This window comes from Rhinopithecus roxellana, chromosome 4 (genome assembly GCF_007565055.1).
Source record: "Rhinopithecus roxellana isolate Shanxi Qingling chromosome 4, ASM756505v1, whole genome shotgun sequence".
In the NCBI taxonomy this organism is placed as follows: domain Eukaryota; kingdom Metazoa; phylum Chordata; class Mammalia; order Primates; family Cercopithecidae; genus Rhinopithecus; species Rhinopithecus roxellana.
The window spans coordinates 29,094,668-29,116,259 of NC_044552.1; the positions used below are offsets into that span (position 1 = coordinate 29,094,668).

Genomic DNA, 21,592 nt, shown 5'->3' on the forward strand with positions numbered 1-21,592 from the left:
TGGCGGCTGCGCCCGCCCTGCCGGGACCCAGTTTGTCTGGTTCTCCCGCGTGGCTCGTTTCTCGAATTTCTTCTCCCTTTCTCCCTCTTCCCCGACCTCCGGGACCCTCCCTTTCGTCCTGGCTCCCCGGGCCCCCGCGGGGGGCGTCTCGACGCTGCGCGGCCGCCGAGTTTCGGTAGGACCCGCGACGGGCGAGGGGAGGGGACGCTGGAGCGCCCGGGGCCTGGGCGGGAGTGGGGCGGGGGTTGAGGCTTCTAGCCCGCGCCTCGGACGCCTCCTGCCGCCTCGTTCTCCGCACGCGCTGAGGAACCACCGCTCCGCTTGGTCAAGGACGCGGCTTTATTGGGGATGTGGGTGCCTGGTCCTTGTCCCCCATCACCTACCCCCTCCTCCTAGCGCGCCCCCGCTCCTCGGAGCCCTAGCGCGGTCCCGGGGAGAGGGGAGGTTAAAACAACACTGACTACTGCTCCCGACAGGAAGTGACTGGGACTTGGGGAGGAGGGGGGCACAGCGGCGCAGGCGAGCTCCGAGACCAGATGTGCGGCTCCAACTCCAGATGTTCTTCATCTCCGTCCTACCCGCCGTCCGGGCTCCTCCTGCGTCGGCCTGTGCCAGGCTGGGGAGCGGACAGAGGTCACCGAGAGGCAGTGAGGGGTCAGCCCCGACACAGGAGCAGTTTTCCGCCGGGGCTTTGCTGGAGGGACCCTGCAAGCCTCCACTGAATCCTTCCCCCCACGCTGACGGGCTCTGGGGGCGCTGAGGGGCTGCTGGGGTCATTCGCAGGCCAGCTTCCCGTCGAAACTGGAGAGAGCGATGGCGAAGGCCTGCAGGGCGCACAGCGGGTACCGGTAGTCTAGGGTGAAGGCGTCCTCCGCCACGCGGCCGAACTGCAGCACGATATAGTCGGCTATGGACACAAGACGGGGTGGGGGCGGCCCGAGACCTCCTTGGACTCCCATCGTGGCAGACAGTGCCTTCAACCTTGGGGGCAGTCTCTCCCTTGCCTTGGGGATCCAACCCTCAGCCACCATCTCAGTTACTCAACACCCATCTCTTCTTCCTATCTCACTCCACACCAGCACCACATGGCTTTGCAGTCACACTGTAATCTCCTGGGGGCAGGGACCCTGCCTTGTCTGCTGCTGCCACAGGCCATGCCTAGAGCCCGCACCTGATTAACTATGGGACCCTGTCAAATTTATCCAAGCCCAGAATTCTTCCTTCCCAACTTCTCTGTTGTTTCTGGCCACATTCTTTCCTCCTATCCCCAGCCACTAAGTCCCACCTTAGACCCCAGCTCCACCCCTTGACTAGCCCCTGGTCCCCTTCCTCAGCCTCACTGGGCACCTCTCCCCTCTCTGATCCAGGTTCCCAGCCCAACCTCAGCACCTCCCACAGCATCCATAGGGACAGAAAGTTGCTAAAAATACCCCCAAACTCAGGTGGACCAGGCTCCACCAGAAACATGATCTGGAGAGCAGTCCCACGGCCACAGGACAGGTGGCACTGGGGGCACATCTCTAGGATGGAGTTGGGGCTCACTCAATGTTGGTCCAACCCTGTGAACCCAGAGACCTATGGGAGATACCCTGCCATCCCCAAACTTCCTCACCCTAGTGGGAAGGAAGCCTTTCCAACCAAGGCTTGTAAGGGGGACACCTTGTTTCCCTGACCCTTCCAAGGTAGTCCTTTGACCTCTCACTTGAGAGAAGACACAGAGTAGGCACTCAAAAATGCTTAATATTCCCCGCCCCTAAAAGGCAACCATCTTGAAGAGGTTAAGAGCATGGCCACTGGAGATCCTGACTGTCAGCTCTACCTCCTACTAGTGATGTGACCATGGGCAAGTTGCTTAACCTCTCTGTGCCTCAGTTTCCTGCCAAATAGAGATAATAATGGCACTCCTCACAGGGATGTTGAAGGGATTTAATGATTCAGTATCTGTAAAATCCCGAGAACAGTGCCTGGCATATAGTAAGCACTGTGTAAGTTTTGTGAAATAAATTTTGAGGGCCAGTGTAACTTCCTGGAGAAGTTGCTGAGAGACTTTGGGCAAAGGGCTGCCCTCCATGAGCCTCAGCCCCCTCTGACCAAAGAGGAGTCGGGCTGTCAGTGGTTTTCAGACTCTAGGAGCTCAACCCTCCCTTCAACACAATCTTATCCAGAATGTCCCAGTATCTAACCTACTGCTCTGGCCAATGCTGGAATGGGAAACTGGAATCATGAGCCCCAAGACACCTGCTTAGAATATCGAGGCTCTTGAGAGCACAGTGTCAGTACCTATGGAGAGAGTGACCTTGTCGGATGTCTCAGCTCTCGGGATAACCGTTGGTGTGTGTGTATGTGAGGGGGTGAGGGGAGCTTGAATAAGGGTCAGCGTCCTGGGGGTGGTGGAGAAGAGTCAGACCTGGGCCCTCAGGTACTCACGATCATCAGCGTGGACAATCTGGAAGTTCTTGACTGAGGCCTGGGTGACCCGGCCTTGGAAGTTGAGGGTGTAGGAGCCGCTGTCATCGTTCCAGACAGGTGGCTTGTTGTGCAGTTCTATGAGGCTCTCCAGTGTCTTGTTCTGCCAGCGCACCAGCAGGCCGTCACTAGCCTGGGGTGCCCCGGGGGGGCAGAGAGGGAGAGGACAGTTAGAGGTGACTGAGATGGCTCAGGACTGACCAGAGAAGGGGCCTGGGCCTGTGTGCGCAGGGGTGTGGCCTGGACATCTTTATCCATTAGGATATCTGAGAACAGGTTTGGTATCTGTGGCATCCTTGTGGACAGGGTTCACATCTGTGAGAATGGGGCTTTGTCTCTGGGATGTCAAAGCGGAGGGCTGGAAAATGGCAAGGAGTATCTGGCACATAGGCGCTCCATGCCATTGGTACCCAAGCAGTCTTAGGAGACAGACACACACTGGTACCTAATGACAGGATGAGCCAATCTCGGACCTACGAAGGGCACACAGTTGAGCTGGGGAGATGGATAGGTAAATTGCAGTTAAGAGAAAATGTACTTGGAGGAGAGTTTCTGAAAGGAAGGAGCAGGGTCTGTATGATGTGCCCTTAAGATCTTTCTTTCCTGAGTTTCCTTGTCTCCTGGTCACGTTCATGGATTAGAGTGAGTCCACTCAAGATCACCTCCTCCTAGAAGCCTTCCTGACCCCCCATCTGATTTACATGTCTCAGCTGTGAACTGAGACCATGACACCTTGCTCTTACCATTCCTCCTACTGCACTGTAATTGGCAGAAGAGAGACCCAAAACAGCACTAGGCATTTCTTACAGGGCCCAAACAAGGGCAGGAGATGCTGTCTCTGGGGGATTTGTGTGTTTATTCCAGGCATGGGAGGGGCAACTGTGGGGCCCACAGGCTGAGTGAACCCTCAAGACTGAGCCTCGCATGGCTGGTGCCCTGCAGATCAGCCTGGGCTGTGACTTTCCAGCAGGGAAGGATGTGTGATCAGCTGACAGGAGTATTATCTTTCATTGTAAATGAGTAAAATGACATCAGTCTCCTGTGAGGATGGGGCATGCGAGTCACCCAGAGCCTCTGAAATCCTGGACTCACTGGACCTGTAGTGCTAAAGAGCAGAGCACAGGACTGACACATCTCTCCAGAACATCTCTGCATCTTAAACTACGCCTCATACATACACACACAAAACAACCTTTGCCTTTTAAAATACAAGTCATGCCAAGCATGGTGGCTCACACATATAATCCCAGCACTTTGAGATAAGAGGATCACTTGAGGAGTTTGAGACCAGCCTGGGCAACAAAGTGAGACCCCGGCTCTACAAAAAACTAGCCAGATATGGTGGCATGTGCCTAGGGTCTCAGCTACATGAGAGGCTGAGGCAGGAAGCAGCACTGTTTGAAGCCAGGAGTCAAGGCTGCAGTGAGCAGTGATCATACCACTGTACTCCAGCCTGGGCTAGAGTGAGACCCAGAGTGAGACCCGTTCTCAAAAAAAAAAAGGCCGGGCACAGTGGCTCAGGCCTGTAATCCTAGCACTTTGGGAGGCTGAGGCAGGTGGGTCACTTGAGGTCAGGAGTTCAAGACCAGCCTGGCCATCATGGTGAAACCCCATCTCTACTGAAAATACAAAAATTAGCTGGGTGTGGTGGTGAGCACCTGTAATCCCAGCTACTCGGGAGGCTAAGGCAGGAGAATCTCTTGAACCTGGGAGGCAGAGGTTGCAGTTAGCTGCGATCACGCCATTGCACTCCAGCCTGGGTGACAGAGCGAGACTCCGTCTCAAAAAAAAACAAGTCATGTCACTCCTTTTGCTCAAAACCCTGCTGTGGCTTCCCATTTCTCTCAGAGCAAAAACCGTTTTACAGGCCCTGTCTACCCCTTACCCTCACTTTTCTGACCTCCTCTCCCTCCAGCCACACTGGTTACCTGGTGGTTCCTCCAGCCCACCAGGCCCCCTCCTGCCACAGGACCTTTGCACTGGCTCTTCCCTTTGCCCAGGTGCTCTTCCCCCAGATATCTGTAGGCTCACTCCCTCACCTTCTTATTGAGGTCTGCTCTCACAACTGTATTTAATACTGAGACTTACACACTTGTCATCTCCCTTACCCTGTTTGACTTTTTTCTTTTAAAATTTTTTATTTTTTTATTATTTATTTATTTACTTATTTTGAGATGGAGTCTAGCTCTGTTGCCCAGGCTGGAGTGCAGTGGCGTGATCTTGGCTCACTGCAACCTCCGCCTCTGGGGTTCAAGCGATTCTCCTGCCTCAGCCTCTTGAGTAGCTAGGATTACAGGCGCCTGTCACCACACCCAGTTAATTTTTGTATTTTTAGTAGAGACAGGATTTTACCATGTTGGCCAGGCTGGTCTCAAACTCCTGACCTTGTGATCTGCCAGGCTTGGCCTCCCAAAATGCTGGGGTCACAAGCGTGAGCCACCGTGCCCAGCAACATTTTTTAAATTTTTGAGACAGCGTCTCGCTCTGTCACCCAGGCTGGAGTGCAATGGCGCGATCTTGGCTCACTGCAACCTGTGCCTCCCGGGTTCAAGCAATACTCCCTGCATCAGCCTCCTGAGTAAACAGGTGAGATTACAGGTGCCCACCACTACATCAGCTAATTTTTGTATATTTAGTAGAGATAGGGTTTAGCCATGTTGGCCAGGCTGGTCTCAAACTCCTGACCTCAGGTGATCCGCCCACCTTGGCCTCCCAAAGTGCTGGGATTACAGGTGTAAGCCACTGCACCTGGTCTGACGTTTTTCCCCATAGCACTTACCACCTTCCAGTATGCTTCATAATTTACTTATTTATCACAATTATTGTCTACTGTTACTCTCCTCCCAATATAATGCCAGCTTCAGGGGGGTGGGGCAGATCTTTGTTTTGTCCACGATGTCTTCCAGGTGCCTAGGATAATACTTAGCACTCAATATGTGTGGTCAATGAAGATATGAATGCATGTAATATATGAATTTGATGTAAACTCCGAAAACAACCAAAAAGCCTATTGTGGTTTTTCAGTGAATTCAATTACAAAAAGCCCAAATCCATTCCATAGGTGATCAGAATGAATTTGTGTTGGAGGGTGATGAACGTGCCCAGGTAGTTGGCTATTTCCTAAGCTGAGCCCTGACTCCCCTGTTTCTCAAATAGGGAGCCAGGGGCCATGGAGGTGCGGGGCTCACATTTCGGGGCCGGATGGGGACCCTCTCGTTCTCCGCACTCATGCCAGGAATGATGACAGTCATGCGCCGGGGGCCACGGAAGCCCAGCACGTTGGTTTCCTGGGAGGGAAACAGATGTCTGTGAGGCCAGCCCCTATAAGGGGAGCAGCCTGGCATGGGGGACAGGTGGAGTCCTCACATAGATCACAGCTGCCAGCTCCTGCCGGAGGCTTGCCACGTTAGTGCTGTACCCACGCTGTGGGTTCTGCCCGTTGTCAAAGACCGTGAAGCGGTTCCCCAGGAGGTTGGACCTGCAAGCAGGGTAGAGCTTGAGGCGGGGCTGAGGGGACCTACATCCCTGCCCCAGGCCCCTTCCACACAGCCAAGCAGTTTAGAGAGCTTCCTACAAGGGTGCGGGTGTCTTAGAACTCAGCAATTCATGTTCCCTGCCCCAGGCTTCCCCCTATGCAGAGGTCTTTTTAAATACTGGCCCAACCCAGGGCATGGTGGCTCAAGGTTGTAATCTCAGCACTCTGGAAGTCAGAGGAGGGAGGATCGCTTGAGTCCAGGAGTTTGAAACCAGCCTGGGCAACATGGCAGGCAACCCCGTCTCTACAAAAAATACCCGCCCCCCCCACCCGCCAAATTATCTAGGCACTGTGGCATGTGCCTGTAGTCCCAGCTACTCAGGAGGCTAAGGTGGGAGGATCACTTGGGCCCGGGAGGTCGAGGCTGCAGTGAGCCACGGCCATGATCACATCACTGCACTCCAGCATGGGTGACAGAGTGCACGCCAAAATAAATAAATTAAATAAATAAACAAATAAATAAATAAATAAAAAAGTCTGAATCTACAAGGAGACTAGGCAATGTTAAAATCTCAACTCCATCTCTTACTATTACTAGCTGTTAGATCTTGGGCAAGGTATTTAAACTCTCTGAGCCCCAGCGTCCCCAAATGGCCTGAGCAACAGCATTTCCCTCATTTGGACAGTAAGAGGATTGAATGGGTTAACATTTGGAAGTGACTTAGAATTACACCTGACACATAATTAGGCCTTATAAAAGTTTTGTTAAATACATACATTTATTTATTCATTTATTTTTGAGACAGGGTCTTGGTCTGTTGTCCAGGCTGAAGTGCAGTGGCATGATTTCAGCTCACTGCAACCTCCACCTCTTGGGTTCAAGAGATTCTCCCACCTCAACCTCCCAGGTAGCTGGGACTCCAGGTGCGTGCCACCATGCCCAGCTAATTTTTGTATTTTTAGTAGTGACGGGGTTTCACCGTGTTGGCCAGGCTGATCTCGGATTTCTGACCTCAAGTGATCCACCTGCCTCGTCCTCCCAAAATGCTGGGAACACAGGCATGAGCCACTGCGCCCAGCCTAAATACATACATTTAAGAAATAAGGCCTGACTCAGGCGTCCCCTTCCTTCAGCGCTCAGATTCGTGGTGAGGATTAGATGAGATGTATGGGAAGACAGCACAGGATAGTGCTGAATACATGTTCATTCATTTGATCAGTAAATACTTGTTGAGCTAGTAAGTGTTCAGTGCTAGGAACTGAGCCCTAAACAAGACAGGCACAGTGCCTGCCCTTGTGGAACTTATGCCCTGCTCCAAGTGAAGCCCTGTGCTGGCAGCAGTGTGGGCATTGCCTGGGTGCTCATTAAAAAAGTAGACTCCCGGGCCCACCCCACACATTGAAACATTTTAATAAGCTCCCCAAACGATCTATGTACATCAAAGTGAGAGGCCCGAGGCTAGGGGATGTTTCCAGGGTGCCCAGTGTGGTGGGTGCTCTGCCAGGCACAGCAGGACAGAGATGACTGGCTATGGCCTTCTTGCTGACCCAAGCACCCCCCACCCCTCCGTCCCAGGAAGCCCAGCCCCACCTCAGCTTCCCGATGAAATTCTCCCCGCCTCGGGACAGATTGGTAGGGTCGCTGGAGATGAGGTAATTGGCTGTCTTGCTCCGTTTTCGTTTCCTGCCAGCCAAGAGGAACACCTGGGGAAAAGGGGAGACAGGTGACAGGATGGGAAGAGAAGGTGGGAAGGGATGGAGGTGAGCGGTGGGGAGAAAGCAGGCCCGTTTGTCCCCTGGCCCCCATCCCCGACCCCTCCACCCTCCCTCCTCTGCTGCCTCTCCCTACCCACCTTCTTCTCTGAGTCCAGGTGCAGGAAGTAGGAGGGATACATGCCTCGATCCATGCCCTTCTTGTCCCGGGTCAGCCGGCAGCGCACCGTGCGGCCCTGGGGGGCAGGCCGGAGCACAAACTCCGGGGTTCATCCACCTCCACGGGGGGAGACGGGGCCCTCTCCTCCTTCTGGGTGGGGGCAGAGGGTCCATCAGCCCCAGACCACCAGCTCCCCCGCCCCCAGCAGGTCCCAGTGCTGAGACACGGGCAGCCGGGCAGGACAACTCACCGCTTTCTGTGTGCGGAGAGAACAGAGAGGCTGGCTGGAGCAGGGGCCGCATCCCTGGAGGCTGGGACGCCACTGCCCCTCACGCTCCCTGGCAGCCCGGCACGGCCAAGTTAGGAGGCTCTGGGGAGCTCTGTGATTTATTTTTATTCTGCTTAGCTTGTGGTTAGGAGCACACGCTTTGGAGCCAGACTGTCTAGGTTCAAATCCTAGTTTCACCACTAACTGTCTTAACTGTTAAGTTTCACCACACTGTAACTCAATTTTCTCATCTGAGAAGTAGGTATAGTAGGGGTGGATACCTGGGACAGGCCTTCCCTATGTATTTAACAAATGCTTGCATAAATTCTATCAGGGTACCATAGTTCCAAGTACTTTCCAAGTATTTACTCATTTCATCCTCTTATCACCCCACCGCAGGAGTCATCCCCATTGTGTAGATGAAGAAGCTGAGGTTTAGAGAAGTTAAGTCACTTGCCCAAGTTCACATAACTAGTAAGAGGTGGGGCTGGGGCATGAGTTCTGTCCAGTCTCCTATGAGGTCCAGAGCCTTTAGAAAGACCTTTCCTCCTTTGCACACTGTCTCAGGCAGTGAAGTGGGGCTAACAGAATGGACTGCTGTGTTCTAAGCACTATGAAAGTGTTAGCTGCCACTCTTACTGTTAACTAGTGAATACTATAGTCAAGATGATATTCATTATCATAAGATGGCACCCAATGATCCTTGTCTCCTGGTATTTGTGCCTTTATGTAGTCTCCTCCCACTGCATACCAGGGTTGCTCCCTGTGACCAGTAGAATATGGCAGAAGTGATCATGGGCCACTTCCAAGGTTAGGTCATAAAAGATATTGTGGCTTCTACATGGCTCTCTGTCTCTTGGACTTTGGGAGAAGTTGCCTGCCATGTCATAAGAACACTCTGAAGCAAAAAATAGATAAGCATAAGAACACTTATGAAGCATAAGAAGCAAAAAAATAAATAAAATTTTAAAAATAAGAAAAAAGAACACTCAAGCAGCCTCCAGGAGAGGTCCCTGTAGGAAGGAACTGAGATCTCCAGCTAACAGCCACCACAGAGAACTATTTTAGAAGTGGATCCTTCATTTCCAGTGAAGCCTTCAGAGCGACCGAAGCACCAGCTGACATTTTGACTGCGACTTCCTCAGAGACCCTGAGCCGGAACTACTCTGCTAAGCCACTCCTAGATTTCTGGCTCTCAGAAACTGAATAAGAAAGTAAATGTTGTTTTAAGATACTCAGTTTGGGGTGATTTGTTACACAGCAATGCATAGTTAATACATGAATGAATATGTAAGCCCACTTTGCTCATTGAGAAACTCCTAAGAACAATTTGGTGACATAAAACCCTAGGGTGGCCTGGTGACCCCACAACAGCCCTTTCTGTTCTCACAGACTTGGTGCCCTTTGTCTTCATGTTCTATCCCTCACAGGAAGGGAGCCAAGAGTCTAAGCCCAACTTTCCCAACAGGGGCAAGCATGGACTGCCAGCCTGGATGTGTGTATTTGACGGTTCAATCCTATTTGGGAGCCACAAAGAATCCCTGATGTGCTGTGTGGTTGGCCGTTTTTTTTTTAATTTATTTTTCATTTTTTTGAGATGGAGCCTCGCTCTTGTCACCCAGGCTGGAATGCAGTGGCGCAATCTCAGCTCACTGCAACCTCTACCTACTGGGTTCAAGCGATTCTCCTGCCTCATCCTCCCAAGTAGCTGGGACTACAGGTGCGCACCACCATGCCCTGATAATTTTTGTATTTTTAGTAGAGATGGGGTTTCACGATGTTGGCCAGGCTGGTCTCGAACTCCTGACTTCAAGTGACCTGTCTGCCTCCTCCTCCCAAAGTGCTGGGATTACAGGCGTGAGGCACCCTCCTGGCCATGGCGGTTTTTGTTGACCACAGGTTTGCAGTGTGTTTGAGGGAGGCTGATGTGGAGCAGTGAATCCTCAGCTCAGGGACAAGTGATCACCTGTTCTCTAGGCTAGGCTGTTCCAGAAGAAACTTGGGAAACAAAAGACTATATTTGGAACACGATGTGGAGAAAGCCAGAACTTATTCAAACACTTCAGCAGCTGCGAATTTCAAGAGCCTACTGTACTGAAAGCTCTTCTGCAGTTACATTCCCCCCTGGGAGATAGTAAACTGGACTTTCAGTTTGTACATCAGCATCTGGCGATCTTGGTTAATGTGAATCAGTCCCCTCTAGACCTGACCACTCCTGCACAAACTAATAAACTTACAAAGCTAAAATTCAGGCCCTGTCCTTGTGATGATCTCCCCACTGGGGGAAACCTGTTCCTTGAAAACTTTTGTTACTTTCTCTCAGTTGGACCTCCCTCTCCTGCTTACTCCAGCTTTTGTGTGTTGGTGGCTGAGTCCTGTTTGGGAGCAGGGGCAATATTCAAAATATTTAACAACTTGTTCGCCATGGAGATGCCTACTGGTAAGCTTGGAGGAGAAACCAGGAGGCCCCTGATGGGCAGTGTTAACCCTTTTGTTGCTGGAGTGTTTAGTTGTGGGAGGTTGGGAGGTCCTGGGTAAGGTGGGTGAAAGTGCCTGGGGAGCTCAGGGCAGTAGGGTGGAAACATTTTAACAACCGGTGCAGCTGACTATCAGTCAGTCCTCATCTGCCTCTCTGCCTGTGTGCTCCTCCTCCCCGGCACAAAAAACATAGGGTGGCGTGGGGGCATCTCTGGCTGTCTGGTGGTTACGCTCTAGAGGGGAGGCCTCAGAGAGCCCAGATGACATAAGGCCCTTGCATGGCAAGTCCTAGCTTAGTGACCCCACAAACGCCTCCTCTGTTTGCACAAACCTGGTTTCCTTTGTCCTTATATCCTGTCACAAGAGGGAGAGCCAAGGTTCTAACCTCAAGTGGCTCCAAGCCCCCACCCTCTAGGATCCCAAGTCCAGGCCCTTGCCTCTGCTCCCTGAAGGGACCTCAGCCCCCTGCCCCTCTGGGCCCCAACCTTTTTGCCTTTTCCTTTGGCTTTGCCCTTTTGATTGCTGTTCTTTGTCACCGTAGCTGCCTCCTCTTCCTCTTCTTCCTCCTTCCTCCCGCCTTTGGGAGTGCCTGGGCATGGAGGGGAAACAAGGTTGTGAACAAAGTGCTTCCAACACCCATGTCTCACTTGGATGCTCCCCACAACCACAAGAGAGTCGACTCCATGTTATTATTAGAGCTCAGAAAGGCTAAGACACCTGCCTGAGTCCACACAGCTATCAATGCGGGAGTCAAGATGCCCCGCACATTGTCTGACTCTAGACCCCGAAAACTCCTTACCTAGCACTGTCCCGTATGATGTAAGGACCCTCCAGTTCCCCGCCCCCAGGACCACCTCAAGATGTCACCACACCAGAAGCCCTTGCCATCTACCTTTCTTCTTCAGGGCTTTCTTGTCAGGACTGCCTTCCCCAACCAGAAACATGGCTGCTGGGCTCTTCCTCGCACTGGCTGGGCTCCCTGAGGGGTGCTTGTCGGCCTCCCCAGACCCTGCATGTGTGGATGTGAAAGTGTCACAACCCCCAGCGCAGCTAGAGTTCCCTGTTCCTCCCTGGGCTGGGCTCACCTTTCTTCTTGGTCTTTCTCATCTTGGTCCCCTCCCCTGCTGGGGCTTCCTTATTCCTAACACGCAGAGGTTTCGGCGGGGGGTTAGGGCTTCCCAGGTCTCCTGGAAATGGAAGATGGGGGTCAGGCAAATAAGGTGTCTACTGGGGCTGAAGGCTGCCTTCCAACTCTCTTGTCCTCCCTATAGTCCCCAGGGAGGCTGGAAGCTTGACAGAGGCCCACAGCCTGCTGTCTTTTTCTTTTCTTTCTTTCTTTTTTTGAGACAGTCTCGCTGTTGCCCAGGCTGGAATGCAGTGGCGGGATCTCAGCTCACTGCAACCTCCACCTCCCGGGTTCAAGTGATTCTTGTGCCTCAGCCGCCCATGTAACTGAGACTACAGGTGCACGCCACCACGCCCGGCTAGTTTTTGTGACTTCTGCTCATCTTGGTTTTTCTTTCCCTGAGGCCAAAAAAGCTCTGGGCAACGACCAGGAGCTTAACTAGCAGTTCTGGAATGAATGAACACCAGGCCTTCTAACCAAGCCTCTGAATCCCGCCTTTAGTCCCGTGTCCTCCAGGAAACCTTCTCTGGTCACCGCTACAGAATGTGCTCTCCCTGCCTCAGAGGCCCAAGGTCCTAGCTCTAGGCCAGGCTGCTGGTCCCTATCAGGTAAGGTGCCCAGGCCAGGACGCCATCACAGCATTGATTCACTGATTTCTTTTTACTGTAATCACTTTGATACTTTTATAAAAATCATAACAATTTCCATTGAGTTAAAACAAAAACTAAACAAAAATCACAAAGAAAACTAGAATCCTCTGTCCTCCTCTGGCTCACAGAGCTCAAGGGACAGGGGCAGTGGGGCCAGGGGTAGGAGCATATATTGGTCTGTGTCCTTAAGGACCATCTGGGAGAGAAACCATCAGAGGAAAAACCCTCCGGTCACAGTACTGGATTCATTTTGAAGCCTCGATCGCTGTGTCTCAGTGAGACACCAAGCCCCCCAAGCACAGAGCTGTTTTGCATCCCCGTGAGCTCTCAGCACCCTCAGCACCCACCCCTTGGGCCCTGGGCCTTGGCCCTCCTCTCCTTCAGGTCTGCGGAGCTCTTCTCTTTCAGGGGCTTCTTGGGAGGCAGAAGGATTTTCTCTTTCTTTTCCTCTGCCTCCTCTTCCTCGTCATCCTCATCCTCCTCTTCCTCCTCCTCCTCTGTAGGTAGAAACTCTTCATAATGGGAGTTTGAGTGGGGCCCTCCTTATCTGCGGAGCCCAGTCCCTCCAGACTGCTGGGAAGTGGTGCATGGGCACCAGGAGGGGAGCCTGCCCTTCTAAAACAAGAACCCGAGACGTGGCACCTTCCCAGAAGAATGAGGGTGACTGGCAGCCTTCAGGGTCTGCAAGTCAGGGGAGTGGCTGGGGTTGGAGGACTCCTGTCCTGGGGAAGTGCCCTCCCTCTCTCTCCCTGAGACCCTCCTCTCCTTACACACTCCCCTTGCCTCTTGTTTCCCCTTCTCCCTGCATCCACTCTGCTTCTTCCTGACCTTGTCTGTTTCTGACCTTGAGTCAGACCCATCTGGGCTACTTCTGGCTCCTAACTGCTATTTAAGACAAAACCCTTAACGGCTCTATGACTCAGTTTCTCCAGCTGTACAATGGTGGTGGAGGGGAACAAAGGAATCACCCTCTCATAGTTGGTGCTTAGCACAATACCTGGCTCAAAGACAAGGCCAGAAAAGTGGGGGCTGTTTGATGACAATTGTTTTCTGCCTCTCTGGGTCCTTCCCATCCAGCCAGCCCCTTCTCTCCTTAGCTCCACCGCCCCCTCACCCGCGTCCCTGGGGCCCTCTCTCACCGTCCTCCGCGTCTGGGGCACGGGCTACCAGAAAGGTTTCCCGGGGGTCGCGCTTCTTGGCCTCGGGGTCCCTGAGGAACCTGGCGTAGACCGTCTGCGGCGCCCGGGCCTGGGCTGGGTCTGGGGAAGGCTCCTCCCGCGGCCTCCCCTTCCGCCCAGCTGAGATGAGGGGTTCAGACGGGGTCCCATCCAGGGCTCCTCAGAGCCTCTACCCCCTACCCCCAAGCCTGGGCGCTTCCCCTCAGGCTCCTCACCCTAGGGGTCTCCCCTGGGCTGTTTCCACTTTCAACACTTCTCCCAGGCTTCCATTCGGCCTCCCACCCCCTTCTATTCTACCCCCACCCCTACCCCCTTCTACCCCACCCCTACCCCTTTCTATCCCAACCCCAACCCCAATACCCCCTCATCACTCCCCGCCCCCCTCCCCCTGTTCCAGGGCTGGGCAACATCCGCGCCGGCCCTCAGGCCCCTCCCTTCCGCAGCCCACACCCTGGGGGTCCACCAAGGCTCTGCACCCTGCCCACCTCCGGGCTTCCGGGGCTTGGATCCCGTGGGGCAGGGGGATTCGGGGGCCTCCGTCCTCTTCTTTCTTAGCTTCTGTGCCGGGGTGGGTCGCTGTGGAACGGGGGTCAAGAGGAGGGCGAGGAAGGAAAGGGGGGCGCTGAGGCCTGCCCATCCCCCTCTAATCCCTTGAGCCGCCAGAAATAACTGCAGATTATCCGGGGGGAACTGCAGCCCCCTTCTTGGAGTGAGGAAGGATGACTCCTTCCATGCATCGTGGCCATATCCAATGCTCCAAAGTCCCAATTCCTCTCCTGGAAACCCCAAGCCCCCAAACAGCCCTCTCTCCCCCCAAATCCCCAGACCCTGCTGAGGGGGGCCTGTCCCACCCCTAGACCCCCTACCCTGCGTGGGTTTACGCACAGTGGGGACATCTTTCTGCTTCCTTTCCAAGTGGGGTGGCATACCTGCTTGGGGTGCCGCGGGATCTCCGGGCTCAGGCTTTCTTCTTCATGCCCACTGAGGGTAGCAAAGGGATCGGCCTGTCTCCCTTCCCCTTCCCTCCTCATCCCACCTAGCTCCTCCATGTAGGCCACCCAGGGTTCAGGTACCACGAAATGGGAGCCTTCCAGACCTGTCAGAGGCCCACACCTCTCGGAGGGTTTCATCCTGCAGAGGCATGGTGCCTTTGCCTACCGCACCCCTTTCTCTGCAGGTCTAGGAGCCTCCCTCCTGACTCCTGCTAATCCCAGCTGAACTTCACCCCCCTCCCCCTGCTCAAGGAGTGGAGGCCTGGCTGCGCTGTGGGAGGTGCTACAGCCCACGACCCTCCCCTGCTAGGTAGGCCCAGGCCACTGGCGGAAGAATCTCAAATCCAGTTCTTCTCAGATCCCCAGCAGCCTGCAGGATGGCCACCAACTCCACCTGCCCCCAGAAGCCCCCAGAAGCTTGGGGTGAGAGGGGCCAATTAGTCATTTGTCAGTGGGATGTGGGAAGAAAACATTAGACTGGATCTTGTATTTATCTTTATTTTTCACAAAAAATAAGAACTAGGGCCAGGTGCAGTGGCTTGCACCTGTAATCTCAGCACTTCGGGAGGCTGAGGCAGGTGGATCATTTGAGGTCAGGAGTTCGAGGCCACCCTGGCCAGCACGGTGAAACCCTATCTCTACTAAAAATTCAAAAAGTAGCTGGGCATCATGGTGGGCACCTGTAGTCCCAGCTACTGGGGAGGTTGAGGCAGGAGAATCGCTTGAACCTGGGAGGCAAAGGTTGCAGTGAGCTGAGATATTGCCATTGCACTCCAGCCTGGCTAACAAGAGCAAGACTCCATCTCAAAAAAAAAAAAAAAAAAAAAAAGAAAGAATATGTCCTTATTGGAGGTATACTCTTAACTCTTTTTCTTTTTTCACTGATAGGGGACATGCTTTTGTGATTTTGGTTTGGTTTGGTTTAGTTTTAGACAGAATTTTGCTTTTGTCACCCAGGCTGGAGTGCAGTGGCACAATTCTGGCTAATTAGGGTAAATTCATATCAAATGGACCTTTCTAAAAATACTACTTCTTGGCCGGGCGCAGTGCCTCACACCTGTAACCCCAGCACTTTGGGAGGTCAGGGTGGGCAGATCACGAGGTCAGGAGATCGAGACCATCCTGGCTAACACGGTGAAACCCCATCTCTACTAAAAATACAAAAAACTAGCCGGGCGAGGTGGCGGGCGCCTGTAGTCCCAGCTACTCCGGAGGCTGAGGCAGGAGAATGGAGTAAACCCGGGAGGCGGAGCTTGCAGTGAGCTGAGATCCGGCCACTGCACTCCAGCCCGGGCGACAGAGCAAGACTCCGTCTCAAAATAAATAAATAAATAAATAAATAAATAAATAAATAAATAAACAAACAAACAAACAAATGTGTTGGGTTGACATTCAAGGCTCTCCCTGATCTGGCCTCAGTCTGCCTTTCTAACCACAGTGTTATCCCAAGCCATACTCTTCACACAGCCACATAGGTTTCCTTACTGCCTTTACACTTCTGTCCTCCTAGGCTTTGCTCAGGGTGTTCCCTCCTGGAATGCCCTCCCTATTCCATGAAACCTATCCAACTCTAAACAGCCCTCAAGTCGCCACTTCAGAGAGGCCTCAGTCCTCACTTGGCTCTGACCATATGATAATAATAGCATTTATTGTCCACCTACTGTGGCTTGCTCCCATTCTCACTCCACCCTCACAATAATATTTATGAGACAGATATTAACACCCTAATATTAGGGTGAGGAGCAGTGGCTTATGCCTGTAATCCCAGCACTTTGGGAGGATCACTTGACCCCAGGAGTTCAAGACCAGGCTGAACAACATAGTGAGACCATGTCTCTACAAAAAATTTAAAAATTAGCTGAGCTATGTGGTACATGTCTGAGGTCTCAGCTACTTGGGAGGCTGAGGCAGGAGGATGACTTGAGCCCAGGAGGCAGAGGCTACAATGAGCCAAGATAGCACCACAGCACTCCAGCCTGGGCAATGGAATGAGACCCTGTCTCAAAAACAAAACCAAACAACCAAATGAACAAACAAAACACCCTGATATTAAAGATGAGGAAACTAACAGCTGAGTGTCAGTCAACAAATATTTCCTGAGCACCTATTGTGTGCCAAGCGCTATGCTAAGTAACGGTCATACAGAGATGAACAAAATGATGTGGTCCCTGCCCTCGTGAAGCTTACACGCTTGTGAGACAGACAGATAGTAGAGACATAAATATGCAAATTAGTGATAATCATCTCATCATTATTAGCTGTGAGAAATGCCAAGAGGGAAAAGAACTGGGCTCCATGGCAACAGCAGGTAGGATCTAGTCTGGACTTAGAGCACAGACAAGGCTGCCTGAGGAAGGAAGGTTTGGTTTTGTTTTGTTTTGTTTTGTTAGATGGAGTCTTGTTCTGTCACTCAGGCTGGAGTGTAATCATCTCAGCTCACTGCAACCTCCGCCTCCGAGGGTCAAGCAATTCTCCTTCCTCAGCCTCCTGAGTAGCTGGGATTACAGGCGCCTGGCTAATTTTTGTATTTTTAGTGGACAAGCAGTTTCACCATGTTGGCCAGGCTGGTCTTGAACTCCTGACTTCAAGTGGTCCACCTGCCTCAGCCTCACAAAGTGCCGAGCCTCACAAAATGCCTCACACAGGCATGAGCTACCATGCCCAGTCCTGAGGAAGGTATTTTTTTTTTTTTTTTTTGACATGGAGTCTCACTCTTGTCGCCCAGGCTGGAGTGCAGTGGTGCAATCTGAGCTCACTGCAATCTCTGCCTCTCAGGTTCAAGCAATTCTACTGCCTCAGCCTCCTGAGTAGCTGGGACTGCAGGCACCATCACGCCTGGCTACGTTTTTTTTTTTTTTTTTTTTGTAGTTTTGGCAGGGATGGGGTTTCACCATGTTGGCCAGGCTGGTCTTGAACTCCTGACCTCTAGTGATCCGCCCGCCTCAGCCTCCCAAAGTGCTGGGATTACAGGTGTGAGCCACCACGCCCGGCCAAGGAAGGAATTTTTAAACTGAAATCTGAAGGATTTTTTTTTTTTTTTTTTTTTTTTGAGACGAAGTTTTGCTCTTGTCGCCCAGGCTGGAATGCAATGGCGTGATCTTGGCTCACTGCAACCTCTGCCTCCCGGGTTCAAGCGATTCTCTCCTGCCTCAGCCTCCCGAATAGCTAGGATTACAAGCGTGTGCCACCATGCCTGGCTAATTTTTGTATTTTTAGTGGAGATGGGGTTTTACCATGTTGGCCAGGCTAGTCTCAAACTCCTGACCTCAGGTAATCCGCCCGCCTTGGCCTCCCAAAGTGCTGGGATTACAGGTGTGAACCGCTGCACCCAGCCTGAAGGATCCTGAAGTCTAGAAAAGAGAATGTTCCAGGCACAAGGCACAGCATGTGCAAACTGTTACCAGGCAGCAAAGAACTTGGCACACTGGAGCAGGACTGCCCCCTGGACTGGGACAAGAGTGGCCCTGACTGCAACCTGCACTTCAGAGGGCTCCTGAGACTTGCAAATGCCAAACAGACACATTGCTAAGAACTGTCTCACAGTTGGGCACGGGGGCTCACGCCTATAATCCCAGCACTTTGGGAGGCTGAGGTGGGCAGATAACTTGAGGTCAGGAGTTCAAGAGCAGCCTGGCCAACATGGTGAAACCCCGTCTCTACTAAAAATACAAAAATTAGCCAGGTGTGGTGGTGGGTGCCTGTAATCCCAGCTACGCAGGAGGCTGAGACGGGAGAATCCTTGAACCCGGGAGGTGGAGGTTGCAGTGAGCCAAGATTGCGCCATTGCACTCCACCCTGGGCAGCAAGAGTGAAACTTCGTCTCAAAAAAAAAAAAAAAAGAAAGGACTAAGGACTGTCTCACGAGGGGTCTGGGGCTTAGTGCTGACCTGGCAGGACTATAAGAACATCCACCCTCTGGCCGGGTGCGGTGGCTCACGCCTGTAATCCCAGCACTTTGGGAGGCCAAGGCAGGTGGATCACAAGGTCAGGAGATCGAGACCATCCTGGCTAACACGAGGAAACCCTGTCTCTACTAAAAATACAAATTAACTCGGTGTGGTGGCGGGTGCCTGTAGTCCCAGCTACTCGGGAGGCTGAGGCAGGAGAATGGTGTGAACCCTGGAGGCGGAGCTTGCAGTGAGCCGAGATCACGCCACTGCACTCCAGCCTGGGCGACAGAGCGAGACTCCGTCTCAAAAAAAAAGAACATCCACCCTCTGACACAGCTCAGGCCCCAGGGACGCTTCTCCAGTTTCTCACCTTCTGTCCTCAAAACCACAGGTAAAGCTGGGTGTGGTGGCGCATGCTGGTGCAGCTACTCAGGGGACTGAGGTGGGAGGATTGCTTAAGCCCAAGAAGTCGAGGCTGCAGTGAGCTGTGATTACACCACTGCACTCCAGCCTGGGTGACAGAGCGCCACATTCTCTCTGAAAGAAAAAAAAAAGATAGAAAGAAAACACAGGTACCTGCACCCAAATCTGGGAGAGGTATGCGGGTTGAGCTGCAGTGACGTCAGAGATGGAAACTACTTTGGAGTAAGGGGAGGATTTGAGCTGCAGAAGCTCTTAGGCGAAAGAAAAAATAATTTCTCAGACCTTTCTTCTCAGGTTGCATGGGTGTGATGGATATTTACATAACAAGTGTCCATTTTCTTGCTTCTTTCCATGTTCTGGAGATTTTCATGTATTCATGTGCTATTCCTAACAGTTGCACATGGCAGCTGAGAAGCATCTGACAATACTCAACGACTGTTAAATTTGTATATATGTAACTCTCAACATATGTGACACATGATAGCACTTCTTTTTTTTTTTTTTTTTTTTTTTTTTTGAGATAGGGTCTTGCTCTGTCATCCAGGCTGGAGAGCAGTGGCCTAATCACAGCTTACTGTAGCCATGAGTTCCCGAACTCCAGCTATCCTTCCCCCCTTCAGCCTCCCAAGTAGCTGGGAATACAGGCATGTGCCACCATGCCCAGCTAATTTTTGTATTTTTTTTTTTAAAGATGGGGTTTTTCCATATTGCCCAGGTTGGTCTTGAACTCATGGACTCAGGGGATTTCCTGCTTCAGCCTCCCAAAGTGCTGGGATTACAGGTGTGAGCCACCTTGCCTGGCCTGATAGCAATTCTTTATATTGACAACTAGAGGGACGTTGGAAGCTAATTTGCAAACAGTTTTTTTTTTCTTTTTTTTGAGATGGAGTCTCGCTCTTGTCGCCCAGGCTGGAGTGCAATGGCACAACCTGGGCTCACTGCAATGTCTGCCTCCTGGGTTAAAGGGATTCTCCTGCCTCAGCCTCCTGAGTAGCTGGGATTACAGGCGCCCGCCACCACTCCTGGCTAATTTTTTGTATTTGTAATAGAGATGGGGTTTCACCATGTTGGTCAGGCTGGTCTCGAACTCCTGACCTCGTGATCCGCCCGTCTCGGCCTCCCAAAGTGCTGGGATTACAGGCATGAGCCACCATTCCTGGTCAAGTTTTGTTGTTCTAAAAATATTTAATAAGATGGAATTAAAATTTCAAAAAACCCAGTTGGGCATGGTGGCTTATGCCTATAATTCCAGCACTTTGGGAGACCAAAGCGGGCAGATCACCTGAGGTCGGGAGTTTGAGACCAACCTAGCCAACATGGTGAAATCCCATCTCCACTAAAAACACAAAAATTAGCTGGGCGTGGTGGCAGGCGTCTGTAATCCCAGCTCCTTGGGAGGCTGAAGCAGGAGAATCATTTGAACCCAGGAGACAGAGGTTGCAGTGAGACAAGATCACGCCACTGCACTTCAGCCTGGCCAACAGAGCGAGACTCTGCCTCAAAATAACACAATAAAATAAAATTTCAAAAAACTCATTTGATTAAATTTTTGATATTTATTAAGCATAAGCCATATTTTGCCTTTTAATTTTAATACAAAATTTTGAATATGTTAAAAGAAAACTCACTTTTGAATGCATGTAAAAATTTTAATTTAAAAATGTCTTACTTTAGTCACTTTTCAGGAGAATGTATTCAAGTTTTTCATACTTTGAATGCAGTTCCATCTGTTTTCAGCCCTCAAGAACAAGTACAGGTTGGGATCATGATAGAAACAGGAAGTGCCAAAGTGGAGCTCAGAAAAGAAGAGAAAGAGGCCGGGCACAGTGGCTCATGCCTGTAATCTCAGCACGTTGGGAGGCCAAGGCAGGTGGATCACCTGAGGTCAGGAGTTCGAGACCAGCCTGACCAACATGGTGAAACCCTGTCTCTATTAAAAATACAAAAAATTAGCCAGGAGTGGTGGCGGGCGCCTGTAATCCCAGCTACTCGGGAAGCTGAGGCAGGAGAATCCCTTGAACCCAGGAGGCAGACATTGCAGTGAGCCCAGGTTGTGCCATTACACTCCAGCCTGGGCGACAAGAGCAAAATTCCTTCTCAAAAAAAAAAAAAAAAAAAAAAAGGAATAGAAAGAAACTCTGAGGTTTTGGTGCAGCTACACTGATGAGCCGGTGAGCATGTGGAGGGAACTTAGGGGCAGTATAAGCGTCCAGATTTGGGTCAGGGGTGTGTTTAGGAACAGGAGGCAAGATTTTAGTTAAAGCGAGACTTCTGTTTAGGGATAAGATTCAGATCAGGAACAGAGATAACCTCTAGCACCTTTTGATTTGACATAGGTACTCCAGGCTTCCAGAAAAACAGGCTTGAGGCTCTATAATTATACCCTGTTTGGCCTAAAAATTACATTTCTGGCTGGGTGTGGTGGAGCATGCCTGTAATTACAGCACTTTGGGAAGCCAACGCAGAGGGATTATTTGAGCCCAGGAGTTCCAGGTCAGCCTGGGCAACATAGCAAGACCCTGTCTCTATTAACAACAACAACAACAAAAATCAGTTTGATCACTGGCATTAGTTCCCAGACTTAATTCCATATGAATTTTATCTGTTTCCCAAAGTGAAACCTACTTTTAGAAGATGAAGATTTGCTACCACCAGCAATGCTGACACTGATCAATAATGTCTCCTAACACACGTCAGGCACAGCGTGTACCCAGTGTTCTCAGTTCATCCTCACAGCACACTCACATATCTGTGGCTCAGAGAAGTTAAGTAA

The 21,592-nt window shown here is 51.7% G+C and overlaps 1 protein-coding gene across 1 annotated transcript; it reads right to left on the minus strand.

The window, feature by feature from the left end:
- Positions 1–773: 773 nt before the first annotated feature.
- TULP1 (TUB like protein 1) lies at positions 774–14,657 on the minus strand. The gene is given in 16 exon segments (XM_010389656.2): positions 774–907; positions 2,428–2,599; positions 5,655–5,753; positions 5,833–5,944; positions 7,533–7,645; positions 7,795–7,919; positions 7,922–7,964; positions 8,065–8,070; positions 11,046–11,149; positions 11,453–11,569; positions 11,646–11,747; positions 12,684–12,833; positions 13,476–13,634; positions 14,000–14,090; positions 14,444–14,495; positions 14,611–14,657. Coding segments are annotated over 16 exon segments (1,626 nt in total).
- Positions 14,658–21,592: the final 6,935 nt, after the last annotated feature.